Source organism: Leuresthes tenuis, unplaced genomic scaffold (genome assembly GCF_036924035.1).
Source record: "Leuresthes tenuis unplaced genomic scaffold, fLeuTen1.0.hap1 SCAF_18, whole genome shotgun sequence".
NCBI classification, from domain to species: Eukaryota; Metazoa; Chordata; class Actinopteri; order Atheriniformes; family Atherinopsidae; genus Leuresthes; species Leuresthes tenuis.
The window spans coordinates 23474694-23487247 of NW_027325372.1; the positions used below are offsets into that span (position 1 = coordinate 23474694).

A 12554-nucleotide genomic window follows, 5' to 3' on the forward strand; every position below is an offset into this window, starting at 1 on the left:
AGGCCATTGTTGCAGGCCACTGATCTGGGATTCCAAACTATCTGGAGTCCATCATTCTATAGTTAAAAAATGGAAAACATTTTTAGCCATTCCAGCAAGTTCATCAATGCGATCATGCAATGTTCAGAGGAACAACAAAAAACCTAAGAGCTACATCTCAGACTGCGCAGGCACAACCACCTCATACCAACCGTCAAACATAGTGATGAGTTGAGCTTCGGAATCTACCATGAACTCAACTCCTCTGTATGCCGAAGTATTCCAGAGTCAAATGTGAGGCCGTGCAGCCCCATTCTCGCCATTACTTTGACATTAATTCTCTTAATTGGCAGTTTTAAAAACTGAGCCCTGAGAATTATCACACTGCAGCAGGGCTGAAGAAAAAAAGCGATCAAGTGATTTACTGACAGGACACAAGAAAGAACAACTTCACTGCATTTAGAAAATGTATTTTCTACTGTATATATATTCATCTATACAGTTATGTATTACAGTATCTATCTATATATATATATATGTATATATTATTATATACTTATATAGAGAGATCTATGTATAGGAAAACAGACCCACATGTTATCACTGTTAACACAAAGACAGAAGCTCTGGATGTCAAAGATCAAACATTCTGAACTCATGGAACAATAACAAAAATATTTTAACACCAGTGACTCCGCTGTTATCTCAACATATTTTCTTAAATTACAATCACTTAATTGACAGTACAATCATATCTTAAGTGGAATAGTCCTAATAATCACTGTAACTACACCCAGCTGAAGTATGTACAGGACTATAAAACAGAAATAAAGATTGTTCAAGCAGGAGGGAGCCACTGGTGACTGAGAAACGTGTCTTGTGCTGCCTGCTGTCCCAAAACCTGAAAAAAGTAAGAGATTCCAGGACTTCAACAACATGAGGGGATGGGAAACTGGGCTCTCAAATCAGTTCAAGTCCAGAATGTCAGGGTTTTGGTGTCCATCTCCACTGATCCACGAGAGGAAATCTAACGATACATTTGATTTTTCACAATGCCCAAATAATTTACAGACAAAAATAGAAACTGAAACTGATGGAAAAAAAACCAGCTTGTAAGCAAATCCACAGTACTTGTGAATTGAGACCTCTGCTTCCAAAATCACTGAACTTAAACATTACATTCTAATTTCTTGAATGGCCCCACTGGAAAGCTGAGACTCTTAGCAGCTTTACTCCCCATGTTCCCCCCACTGCTCTTTAAGGTTCAGCCATGCAGATCCATTAAGCAACAGCAAACTATTTTTTGACTCATTGATCAAATCAAACAAAGCAGTCATATATTGCACTATGAATGCATAAATCTCAGTCTACACTACACAGAAAAGTGCTTCTAACATTTGTACAATGGCTACATACAAACACCAGAAACATACACATCAATCAGTGTATCTGTATGTATGCACTACCATCACACTGGCTGTTACGCCCAACAGTACAGTACAGTAAAAGAATGTTTAACGGTCTAACATGCTGTTCTCAAAGCCCCTCGGTGAGAGGTGAGGTGCACAGATGAATGAGCGGGAGGTGAAATGGAGCTGCGTATTCGTATGGCCTCCATGTTTTAAGCTTGTGTAAGGTTGGGGAAGTCGAGGAAACTTTAGGAATGGACCTTGAAGGCCAGCAGCTGCTCGGAGTGCATGTTGTTTAGCGAGCGCAGGTCGGGCAGCTTAAGCAGCAGCTTGGTGAAGATAGCAGACTCATTGGGGTGGTTCCTTGTGATGAGGCTTCGCAGGGCGCGGATTAGCGTCTCCTGCAGGGTCTCCACAGAATTCACATTCTCGATGCCGGAGCGATCTGAGAGGGAGAAGGATGGGCAGCAGTGATTAGGCTGATGACTAAATACAGTTTGGATTGAAAAAGAACAAGAATTCAGCAGTTCCTACAGGTCCAACCAGTCTGGAATCTTCATCTAAATGACCTGTCCCCATTCAAACTGGCAGGCTATGGTTAAACTGACTTTATTGTAAATATCTGATAATTTGTCATATTAAGTTATATTGTTGATGTTTTGAATTTACAGCAACTACTCATTTAATATGAATGGGTAGCGTTTTTTAAAATCCCTGTATGTAGTCAGGTTTTTATTGCTTTTCTTTTTATTCACATTTAGAACATTTGAAGAAGAAAGGGTGTATAAAAAATGGTTCATGGAAAGAAAAAAAACTTGAGGTTGTTTTTGCCTTTTTTCAGAAAGACGTGATGCATGTTCAGGGGAATAGAAATAACTTTGAACCTCATCCAGCCTGGCAAAGACAAGAACTGACTGGCATCAATGTAAAAATTGCAGGCATTCCCAGAGATAAAGTAATTCCTGATGAAGAGCTGACTCGGTTTCCTCTTGTGGATGTCCACCACAGTTGTTTTTTAAGGTTAACCAACTAGAACTTCTACTGAATTACAAGAACAAGCAACACAGCCAACACCAACATCCTCTCACTACGCAGCCCAGATTATTCACTCCACACCTGTTAACAGATATACAGCATATCTGATTCATATATCTTTTCAGATTTGTCTCTGTAGTGAATAAAAAAAAACGCTTGGAAGAAATATTACATGAGAGCCCTTGACAGGAAGTGAGTTGTAATGATAATTGTGAGCCAATACATAAAAGTATGAAGGAAACCATTGAGATCAGCCTTTCCTTAAACATATTCCTCTCCACTTGGAGTCAGTGGCAGCAAGCGATGATGCATTCTCCATCATTCTGTTCAGTGTATGGATTAAACCCCATGAAAGACCACTGACAAGCATCATTAGCCAGTTACTTGAGAACCCACCGGCAGAGACTAACACCACAGCAGTGAAGAGGCTCATCTCCTCCTCACTGAGGCCCAAGTTCATGAGCTTCTCGCTGAAATCAAACATGGAGTTGAGGAGGTCCCCAGACCCCATGGCCCTCAGTGCATCCACACTGTACTTCTTCCCACCCAGAAAGGTGACGGTGCGCTCCTTCACGTCAAACAGTGAGGCAAAGCGAACCACCAATACCTGCAGGACATGACAACACCAGTTTCTCACTAAAACTCCCCATCATCTGCTGTATCCTGAAAAAAATTTTCATTAAACCAAAATAAACACAATGTACCTCAAAGGTGCCGGCCTTCAGCAGGCTGACCTGGTCGTGTTGCGACAGGTCTCTGAAACCTGGGATTTTCTTGGCAAACTCAACCACCTCCCTGACAGCGGGGGTGAAACTTTGGGAGAACTCTTCCCATACCTCATGGCCAGACTTCTGGGGGTCCACGTAAGGAGATGTGTTCATGGGACAAACCTGAGGACAGACATTCAATCAGAGTTCACATCAGTCTCTACAAAACCTCCTAACCACTGAGTTTCAACCTGCTTTTATCAGTAAACTCTGAGATGCTGACCTGTCAAAATGAATTCATGAAAAAACCCTAATGGAATGGCAGCACTTTCTATTAGGGTTTTTCCCTTTCTTGGAAATACTGAACTAACTCTGTGCTGCACAGATATTCTCTCTTGCAGTGTGTCATCTTACCAGATGCATCCTGTTGTCTACTCTCCACACAGGCTTGCTGTAGGCTCTGTAGGTGCAGCCCTCAGTGGGCGGAGCTCTCACAGCTCCTTGTATGTAGGCTGGAGAGTGGCTGGCAGTGGTGCTCCTGGACAGTCTGAATGGGCACTCAGTAGGGGTGCTCTCTTCTTTCCCCTGAGGGCCCATGTTTGAAGGCGAGTTGTTTCCTACCACAGAGACCAGGTTGTTGTGGTGGTTCCAGGCATTCTGCCCCTCCTCCATGCAGTTGTTATTGTTGGTTTTCCTGAAGCCATTGCTCGCGTGGGCATTGCACAGCGGTGCCTCAGCTGTGAGGCTGCCCTGCTCCTGGTTGTACATAAAAGTCTCCTGATGGGCCTTGGTCACCGAGCCAATCACTTCCTCCTCGGACGAGCTGGAGCTGGTGTCCATGGACAGAGCGGGCTCGGTCCCAGAGGTGGAGTCTGATTGGCTGGAGTGTGGCGAAGCGCATGGGGAGGGAGTGGAGCCGATGTCCTCAGAGGTAGGTTCAGTGGCGCTGGCTGGCAGCGCTTTGGCAATGGACAGTGTGTGGCTGCTGTGCAGCTGACTTTGCAGCTGGTTGTTGTTCATCATGTTGTTCATGGCACTCTGCATCTCCAGCAGCATGCGCTGCTTCTCCCGCTTTGGGATTCGACCAAAGCGCACAGCTGAACAGAAAGAAGAGAATATTCAGTTTCATTATTTCACAGTTTTTATTTGGATGTTACAAAGAAATGGCAGGTTTAATCCTGTAGTTGAACGGTCGCTATCTCAACCTCTGTTAAACGTTTTCTAGTTAAAATCCTCTAAGGATGAGCAGGATTAACTAGTAATAACAATTTGTGTTATTGCTAAAACTTTTAATAAACTTTCCTCACCCTCTGTTTTCTATCACAGAGCTGTTTTATGTCTTTCACTCACAGTCTCTGGACATCCCAACCATCAGACATTTCTTGAAGCGGCACTGCTGGCAGCGGTTCCTGTTGATTCTCATGATGGGGCAGCTCTCGTTCTTAAGGCACTTCTTGTACTGGATGTTCTGCTGGATGCTCCTCCTGAAGAAGCCCTGAGGAAGCACCGAGACCACCAACACAGTGTGAAGAAAATAATGAGAGTCTGGGGTGGCTCATTTTAGGGGAAGTATGGGATCTTCGTGTCTAATTAAACATGAACTTATGGTTCTCAGAAGGAGCTTTTTCACCATTACAGGGCACTACAGGATTCCACACGAGGCAGATCACTCACACTCCCAACAGAAATAGAATCAGAAAATAATCCATTTATACTATTTTCATTAGATGTTTGAAAAATTTTCAAACACGTTTCCTTAAACTATATACATTTTTTGCGGGGTGGGCTTTATTTAAAACAAATTCTTTATTTAAAGAAAATGCCGACATTTTTGCAAAACTTGGCTCGTGTGTGTGTGTGCGGCCATGAACTGCTCCCCACAGTTAACGAGGCCATTCCACCACATGAAGACTAAACTAGTTTCACTGAGCTTCTGTTCGTAGATACACAGATGGCTGTGCCTGCACTGACCCACTTCAAGAACAGCCTGTGCTGATTGCTCCACCCAGAATCACACTCCTTGAGTGTCCTAGGAGTGTGTGTGTGTGTGTGTGTGTGTGTGTGTGTGTTTCAAAGAGTTGCCCTCACCTTGCAGCCCTCGCAGGCGTGGACTCCGTAGTGGAAACCGGAGGCCACGTCACCACACACCTTGCATAGCAGCACCAGGCCATTGATTTCTGATTGATACAAGAACACATTCTTACAGGTCATCTGAAAAAGGGGGTGCACACCAGTGATTTTGCATGTTTAACACTTGAAATATGGAACGCTTTCCTTCCACATTACATCCAACCACCCTACAGGGTTAAGCAGAAGACCGTTGTAGACCAGTTTCCTCCTTCCACCCACGACCTCTGCTTTGTGTCTCCAAATGTAAAGAAGAGGGCGTGACCCAACGTTCCATTCTCCCAATAATGAGTGAGATTTTTTATAGGTTGATTTCAGCATATTTTGGTTTTTCAACTATAAACTCCTTGAGACACTTATCAGGAACATCTCTGTTATCTAAATAATCTAATGTGGTCTTCATGTTTTAGGCCTTTCCTGGACACTTCAATGCTTGTCAGTATGATGCAGACTGGTGAGACACTATGACCCAAAGCAGCTTCACTGGTAAAGTAGAATTACAACAGTTTGGATGAAAAGATCCAAGACTAAAGAAACTTCATAAAGGTAACTTCTAGCAGAGCTAATAGATTTGATTGGATGAGTGAAGAATAGGGGTGCACCGATCGGCCCAGATTTTCTTAATTTTGAGTGCTCGGGGTGATCGGCATGTGAAACCAATCTTATCCACCGATCTTACCTACCTCCGCAAAGGTCTGAAAATCAGCCACTGTCCCTTTTTCTCTGCTATGAGAGAAGCAGAAAATGTGAAAAATTAAAGACTAAAGGAACTGATTTCTTTTACTTTAGTTTAGTTTAGTTTAGTTACTTTAGTGGTTTGGACAGCAATGCTCTAAACTTTTCATTTATATTTGAGAGCACTACCTCATGTGCAGTTAGAACCAGTTTGTATTGTTTTTCAATAAAATAAGATCAGGACATTTAAGATGCGTGCTGTCAGACTGACCTTATAACATCTGACAGTGTCAGTTGAAAAAAAAATCGGTATCGGCCAAAATCGAAATCGGCAGGTCAGGCTTTTTAAAGATTGGTGATCAGCCAGAAAACTGCAATCGGTGCACCCCTAGTGAAGAACTCTCGTGAAAAAAATCTTATGTGTATTCATCATAAAAAGGTAACACACTAGAGATAGCAGACAGCAAATATAGAAAATACTAATTTCCCAGAGGTCGATCAGGTCTTGCCACATGAACATGAAATGTGAGACAAAACACTCAGTGTGTGTTCTGTCTTTGTAACAGTAAATCTAATCAGTTTAAAGGATAAAGGAATAGAAGGATAATTATTTGGAAATCCTCTGAGCTGAGAGATCTACATGAAAATGCTGAGATCCAATCGTGCTTTAAGGAATTTCCGTCATTGTGCACTCAACAAAGAAAAAACTAGTAACTTGGATACAAAGAGAACTGTATAAATAGTGCAGTTTATTGTTCATTTTTTGATTAGGAAAAACCACTGGTGAGGACCGAGTTTTGTAGCTGTATGACTGAACAGCTTCTATCTGTATTGAAGAAAATGAATTTTCTCATAGGTTGCACTAAAAAGTAAAATCTGTGATTAAACCAATGCAAAGAGCTCTGCAAAAATTACAGCACACAGCTTTTAAAAACACATGTAAGAGTGTGTGGCTTACTCGTGATGCCACATTTTCCTGAGGACGAGGAGCGCCCGCTTTTCTGAGTCCCTGGAAGGTTTTGCCTGCCTGCAGCGAGGCTGACTGGCTGGCCCGGCCGGCTGTGGCTGGGCGAGGAGCCTTGGAGAGGCGAGGATGACTGGTAGCTGCCATTGGAGGAGTCACTATGGCAGGACTCAGGGCTGGAGGTGGAGCTGGACCCGCTGATGTAGGCTATTACACCTCCAGCTGGTGCAGAGAGGAGAGGGATGGGTAAAAAGTCAACACTGAGCAGAAATTGGTGCTTAGAAAAAACTGTCCGGTGAAACATTCATTCTGCTAACAAATGCCTTCAAAGCCTGATTGAAAACTATTAAAAGTTTAGCTCTTTAAATGTCTTAATAACTAACTGTTAAGTTTTGTATCAAATCAAGCAATGACCAATACTTTTAGGTTCTGAATTAACACCAATGATTTGTCAGTTACTGTATCAAAATAATTGCAGATGGTTTCAGCTCCAGGATAATCTAAGACTGAAATCAGTCCCCCAAAAACAACTTTTGTCTCCTGTCAGAATAGGAAACTACAGCTGTGTTGAAATATGATCAGAAATCGCATTGGCTGTTTCAGCCACGTATCAATTATTTGCCTCTTAAACATGAGAGCTCTGTAACAACTGCTGTGACTTCTCCACGCCTTAATTTTCCTTTTCTGTGGATGGCTCTCTTCTCATTATCTGATCTGCTGTTATCTGCACAGCATTATCTGCTGTTTACTTTACCTACCTTTAGTGAAAAAAACTCAGCTGCCAGCACCAGGCACTTACCCTGTGTAGAACTAACCAGTTTTACTTAAAGAGGTCAGATCAGAATACAACAATAACCTCCTCTGCCTGTGAGAGGCGGGCACACAAGCTGCTGTGGTCGCTGCAGCCGCGTTCCCCTTTAACATAGGCTGACCTGATTTATTTTTCAGTCAGTCACAGTGATTAAGTAACAGCCATTACATAATGTTAGCTCGACATGGGTGTGTGCGGTGGTCCGGCTCATACCCTGCAGCCACTCACATTTCCAGACTTCACACCAACGGAGCTTACGCCAAACCATGTTCTATTACAGGTTGACCTTTATGTATTTCATGGTTTTATGATTTAAAACAACAACAACAAAAAATGCATCTCCCCATTAACACACAGCAAATCAAATGTAACAAGAAAACATGCCAACATATTAGACGCTTACACATCAAATGTAATAAGTCACTCTGTTATGCAGGAAAAATGCACCTTGCATAAATCATTTTGTGTTAAAGGATTTTTATGATATTATTTACAAGCCTATCACTCCCTAATTTAACATTTGCCCTTTTTGATACACATTATAACAGAATACATAGCAACACAGCGCAAAATGTAAATAATTAACTCTAAAATCAGATTTTTGCAATGACTGATTGTGTGTCTTGTTGAAACTAGAGCACTGCATATTTTTTTCCAAAAGATGTGCTGCATTCAAGTCCAATGCGAAATACAATCGTCCACACAAATCAATAAAACTTGAACTTTGACTCGATGCTTTAAGAGAATTTTTCTTTAAATATAAGACCTGCAATAATTAAATTACATTTTTATGAGGGTCACTTTAGTTTTTTGTAAGAAAGTATAAAACTCTAAACTACTTAATATTACAATTACTATTGTTATTCTAAAAGCTCAAAATAAGTCATTTTGACAAATAAATCCAAGAGCACAATTTCAATTTAAGTGTCACTTCTAGAATTTTTTCATCCCATGTTCTTAGATACCACTGAATATTCTACAAAAGGTGTTCTATAGTCCGCTGGCTATGAACGCATCATACCTTCAGACGGGTTTTTTCAACGCGCCCCCACGTGGAGCAAGCATGTTTCTCCATGGGAAAACTGGGTCACCGCGCTCTGCCGCGAGATGTCTCACGTGTATCCGCCGCGAGTCCCTACACCGGCTTGCTGGGGCAAATTCTGTAATGCCTACGTCACTTCACTGCTCGGCCAATGAGCGGGGACGTAAGGCGAGCGTAAACACAAATGCACATGGCTAGGCTGTATGGTCCATGTGAGGAGAGGACTGCAGTGCTGCCAAAACCCAACTACTTAGTAATAACAACAGCCCCCCCTGGCAACTCCCAACCCAATTTAATATTAACACACAATAACATGCCTTTGCCTTTTGGACTTAGTCAGAATGTAAACACTGTTGAAATTAAATTACGCAACTTTGTTGTATTATTAATTTTACTTACATAACTTACTTACAAAGCATAACTTAATTTAACCCCGTGGCAGTATGTGACAACAAGTCTATTGCAACAAGCAGCAGTTACCCGTCATTTAAATGCAGTTTAAAGCACACTCACCAGCTTTGCTTAACTCCATGTCCAGTTGGTTTTCCTCCTTTGCTACCTCGCTGCTGAAGCCGTTTTTCTGTTTTAATGTTCAGCAACTGAAAAGTCGCTGATAGATGCAGATCGAGAAAGTAGCCGTGAAGCTAAAACACGTATATATACAAAGCTAAAACCAAGATCAGAACCTTAACGCTATAGTCTGTTGTTCGAGTGAAAACGTAGATTTAGAGTGATAAAAGAGAGACTGTCATTCGTCAATCCGATGCGGTAAGTTTTAACAGACCAGCTTCTTCGAAGCTGAAAGGACAGTTTTTCGTTTCTTACTGCAGAAAGGTTCTGTCTCGCTTTCACTCTGATCGAATTACAAAGGCAGATACACCACCTTCCATTTATAGGCAATACGAGGAGAACAGACACTTTCCATATGTAACTCCAGGTGAGTAGAACTGGTTTTACAGTGAATGTTACAAGCGAGCGCTGTGCAACCACGTGACCCAGTTTCTCGGCTCCTCCCACAGCAGAGCCCTGCGTCGGTGTTAATGTAACCCACTGACATACTTTCACCAGAGTGAACTAAGACACTTGGCAAGTGAAGCACGATGCAGCGCAATGGTAGTGCATACGCCAAATTATTCTGAATCCAATAAAAATAATATATATATTTTTTATGTGCCGACATTGCCAAATGCCATTTGCAAATGAGCCTCTGTTATCACTAAATACTATCAGGGGTAAGTAAGCCGGTACGGTCCGGTACTGCGTACAACTAAAAGATGGGAGAGCGGTTGCCTGCTACAAAGCCCTCATTCAGAACCAGTCACGGTTCCGCTAGCGATATCTAGCGTGAATTATCAAATTGCCTTCCTTTAAGTGACACATAACTACTAGAAATATTGTATTAAGAAGTAATACATACTGAATGATGGTTGTAAAAAGCTATCGGTCAGGATTTGTATTAACAATAGTTTTTTTTATCATTACAAAAAGTAATTAAATCCAGTTAAATTACATAATGCTCATTCACAATAAAAGTAACGTCAGGGCACTTTCCAGAGAAAGAATCAATGTTAAGACAACTTTAATCATAGAGTAGTAATTAAGAATCACGTAATCCCCTAAAAGAGAAACTAGTGATTGGGAGGGTGAATGTGGGACTGCTGACTCCTTAAAAGCGCTGGTCAGCCAGACTAGAAAAGCGCCATACAAGTACAGTCCATTTACCATTTAAAAGTTTAATTGTATTAAGTCATGAACTGTTTGCTCCAATTGACAGTATGTTTGGAAATGCAGATTGCTGCTTCTTTGTGGGCTGTCAAGTCCTGTCTACTGTTTGGAGGAGTATGAAGCTCTTCCATGTCACAATTTTCTGTATGTACATTTTAACACACCAGTCATCAGCTGTCCAAGCTCTTTTGATTTCACTTTGATGTATCCAGACCTTTATGTGTACCTAACCTTTCAATTCAATTCAATTCAATTTTATTTATATAGCGCCAGATTACAACAATTGTCATCTCAAGGCACTTAAATAATATAGTCCAATTCAAGCCAATTGGAATTCAATTCATTGTAACCATAATCCAATTAATTCATATAGAGCCAATTCAAAAATAATATCCTGGCTAAGGAAACCAACAGATTGCACAGAAGACAGTCCAATCTCCCGTCCTGAGCGTGCCTTTGGCGACTGTGGAAAGGAACGACTCCCTTTTAACAGGAAGAAACCTCTGGCAGAACCAGACTCAGGAAGGGTGGCCATCCGCCTTGACCAGCTGGGGTTTGAGAAGACAGAAAAGAGGGAAAAGAGGGGGGAAAAACACCATAACGCCATTCAAAGGATATCTGTTGGAACAGGGAAACACAAGTTAATAACCACAATAATGTCACATGTACATAATATCATTTGAGAAATTAAACAGGGGAACAAAGTGAGGAAAGGTGTGACAGATGAGGTCCCCCAGCAGTCTAAGCTTATAGCAGTTTAACTATGGGATGTTTCAGGATTACCTGAGCCATCCCTAACTATAAGCTTTATCAAAAAGGAAAGTTTTAAGCCTAATCTTAAAAGTGGAAAGGGTGTCTGCTTCCCGGACATTTACTGGCAGCTTATTCCACAAGAGAGGGGCCTGATAACTGAAGGCTCTGCCTCCCATTCTACTTTTAGAAACTCTGGGAACAACAAGTAAACCTGCAGTTTGGGAACGAAGTGCTCTGTTAGGAAAATATCTTACAATGAGATCTTTAAGATATGATGGAGCTCGGTCATTAAGAGTTTTATATGTGAGGCGAAGACTCTTAAATTCCATTCTGAATTTAACAGGGAGCCATTGAAGAGAAGCTAAAACTGGAGAAACATGATCTCTCTTGTTAGTTCTCATCGGAACTCTGGCTGCAGCATTTTGGATCAGCTGGAGGCTTTTCAGAGAATATGTGGGACAGCCCAATAATAAGGAATTACAATAGTCCAATCTTGAAGTAACAAATGCATGAACTGGTTTCTCTGCATCACCCCGCGCTATATATATAAAATTGAATTGAATTGAATTGAACTGACTATTTGATTCAAGGACACAACCATACAATGTCACTTATTTCACCTTCACACCAACATTCAGGTTCAGTTCTACTACAACTATTCATATTTAAATGTATGTGGTAACTTTTATAAGGGCCAAATTGTGAAGGCAAGATGATTAAGAGTATCTCCAAAATAAAATGTCTCTTTCGAGGTGCTCAGAGGCTAGTATCTACTAAAATTGGTCCAAAGATACGCAACTGAATCATGAACCCATGGCTCACTGACACACTTAGGGGGAAAAAGGCTGGCCTGGTCTGATCCTAAAAGGGAAGAATTGAAGAACATACTGCAGAAAATCTTGGAAATCTTGGAAAATCTGGAAATAAGTCAAAGCACTCAGCACATGACACCTTGCTGCATATGTGTTTGGGTAGATGCGGACTGATCAGACCACCACACTTGACCTCTTTTTACATCTTTAAGAACTTAAAATGAACACAAGCATCAGAACTGAACAAAAACACACTTACACAGCACTGGAATATTTAAGTTTTTGTATTGTAATTGCTAGTCCAACCAAAACCAGACCTCATTTTTTTAATTTGATTCAATTCAATTCAGTTTATTTACAAAAAAATGTAATCTCCAGGCACTTCAACAATACTGTCCAATTTAAACCAATTACAGTGCAATCCATTGTAATCAAATCAAATCTAATTTGTTAAATACAATATTAGTCCAATTCATACAATTTTTACAAGTTTTTAAAAAATGTCCTTTATATAA

General features: G+C 41.1%; 1 protein-coding gene across 1 annotated transcript; it reads right to left on the reverse strand.

Annotated features, from left to right (window-relative positions):
* Window positions 1-527: 527 nt before the first annotated feature.
* Window positions 528-9726, reverse strand: nr1d2b (nuclear receptor subfamily 1, group D, member 2b). The gene is made up of 8 exons (XM_072370582.1): window positions 9263-9726; window positions 6891-7118; window positions 5219-5307; window positions 4481-4625; window positions 3545-4227; window positions 3128-3313; window positions 2820-3030; window positions 528-1833 (listed from the first exon to the last, which is right to left on the reverse strand). Exons 1-8 carry the CDS (start codon window positions 9279-9281, stop codon window positions 1637-1639), a joined length of 1758 nt encoding a protein of 585 aa, XP_072226683.1. The 5' UTR covers window positions 9282-9726; the 3' UTR covers window positions 528-1636.
* Between the last annotated feature and the right edge of the window lie 2828 nt (window positions 9727-12554).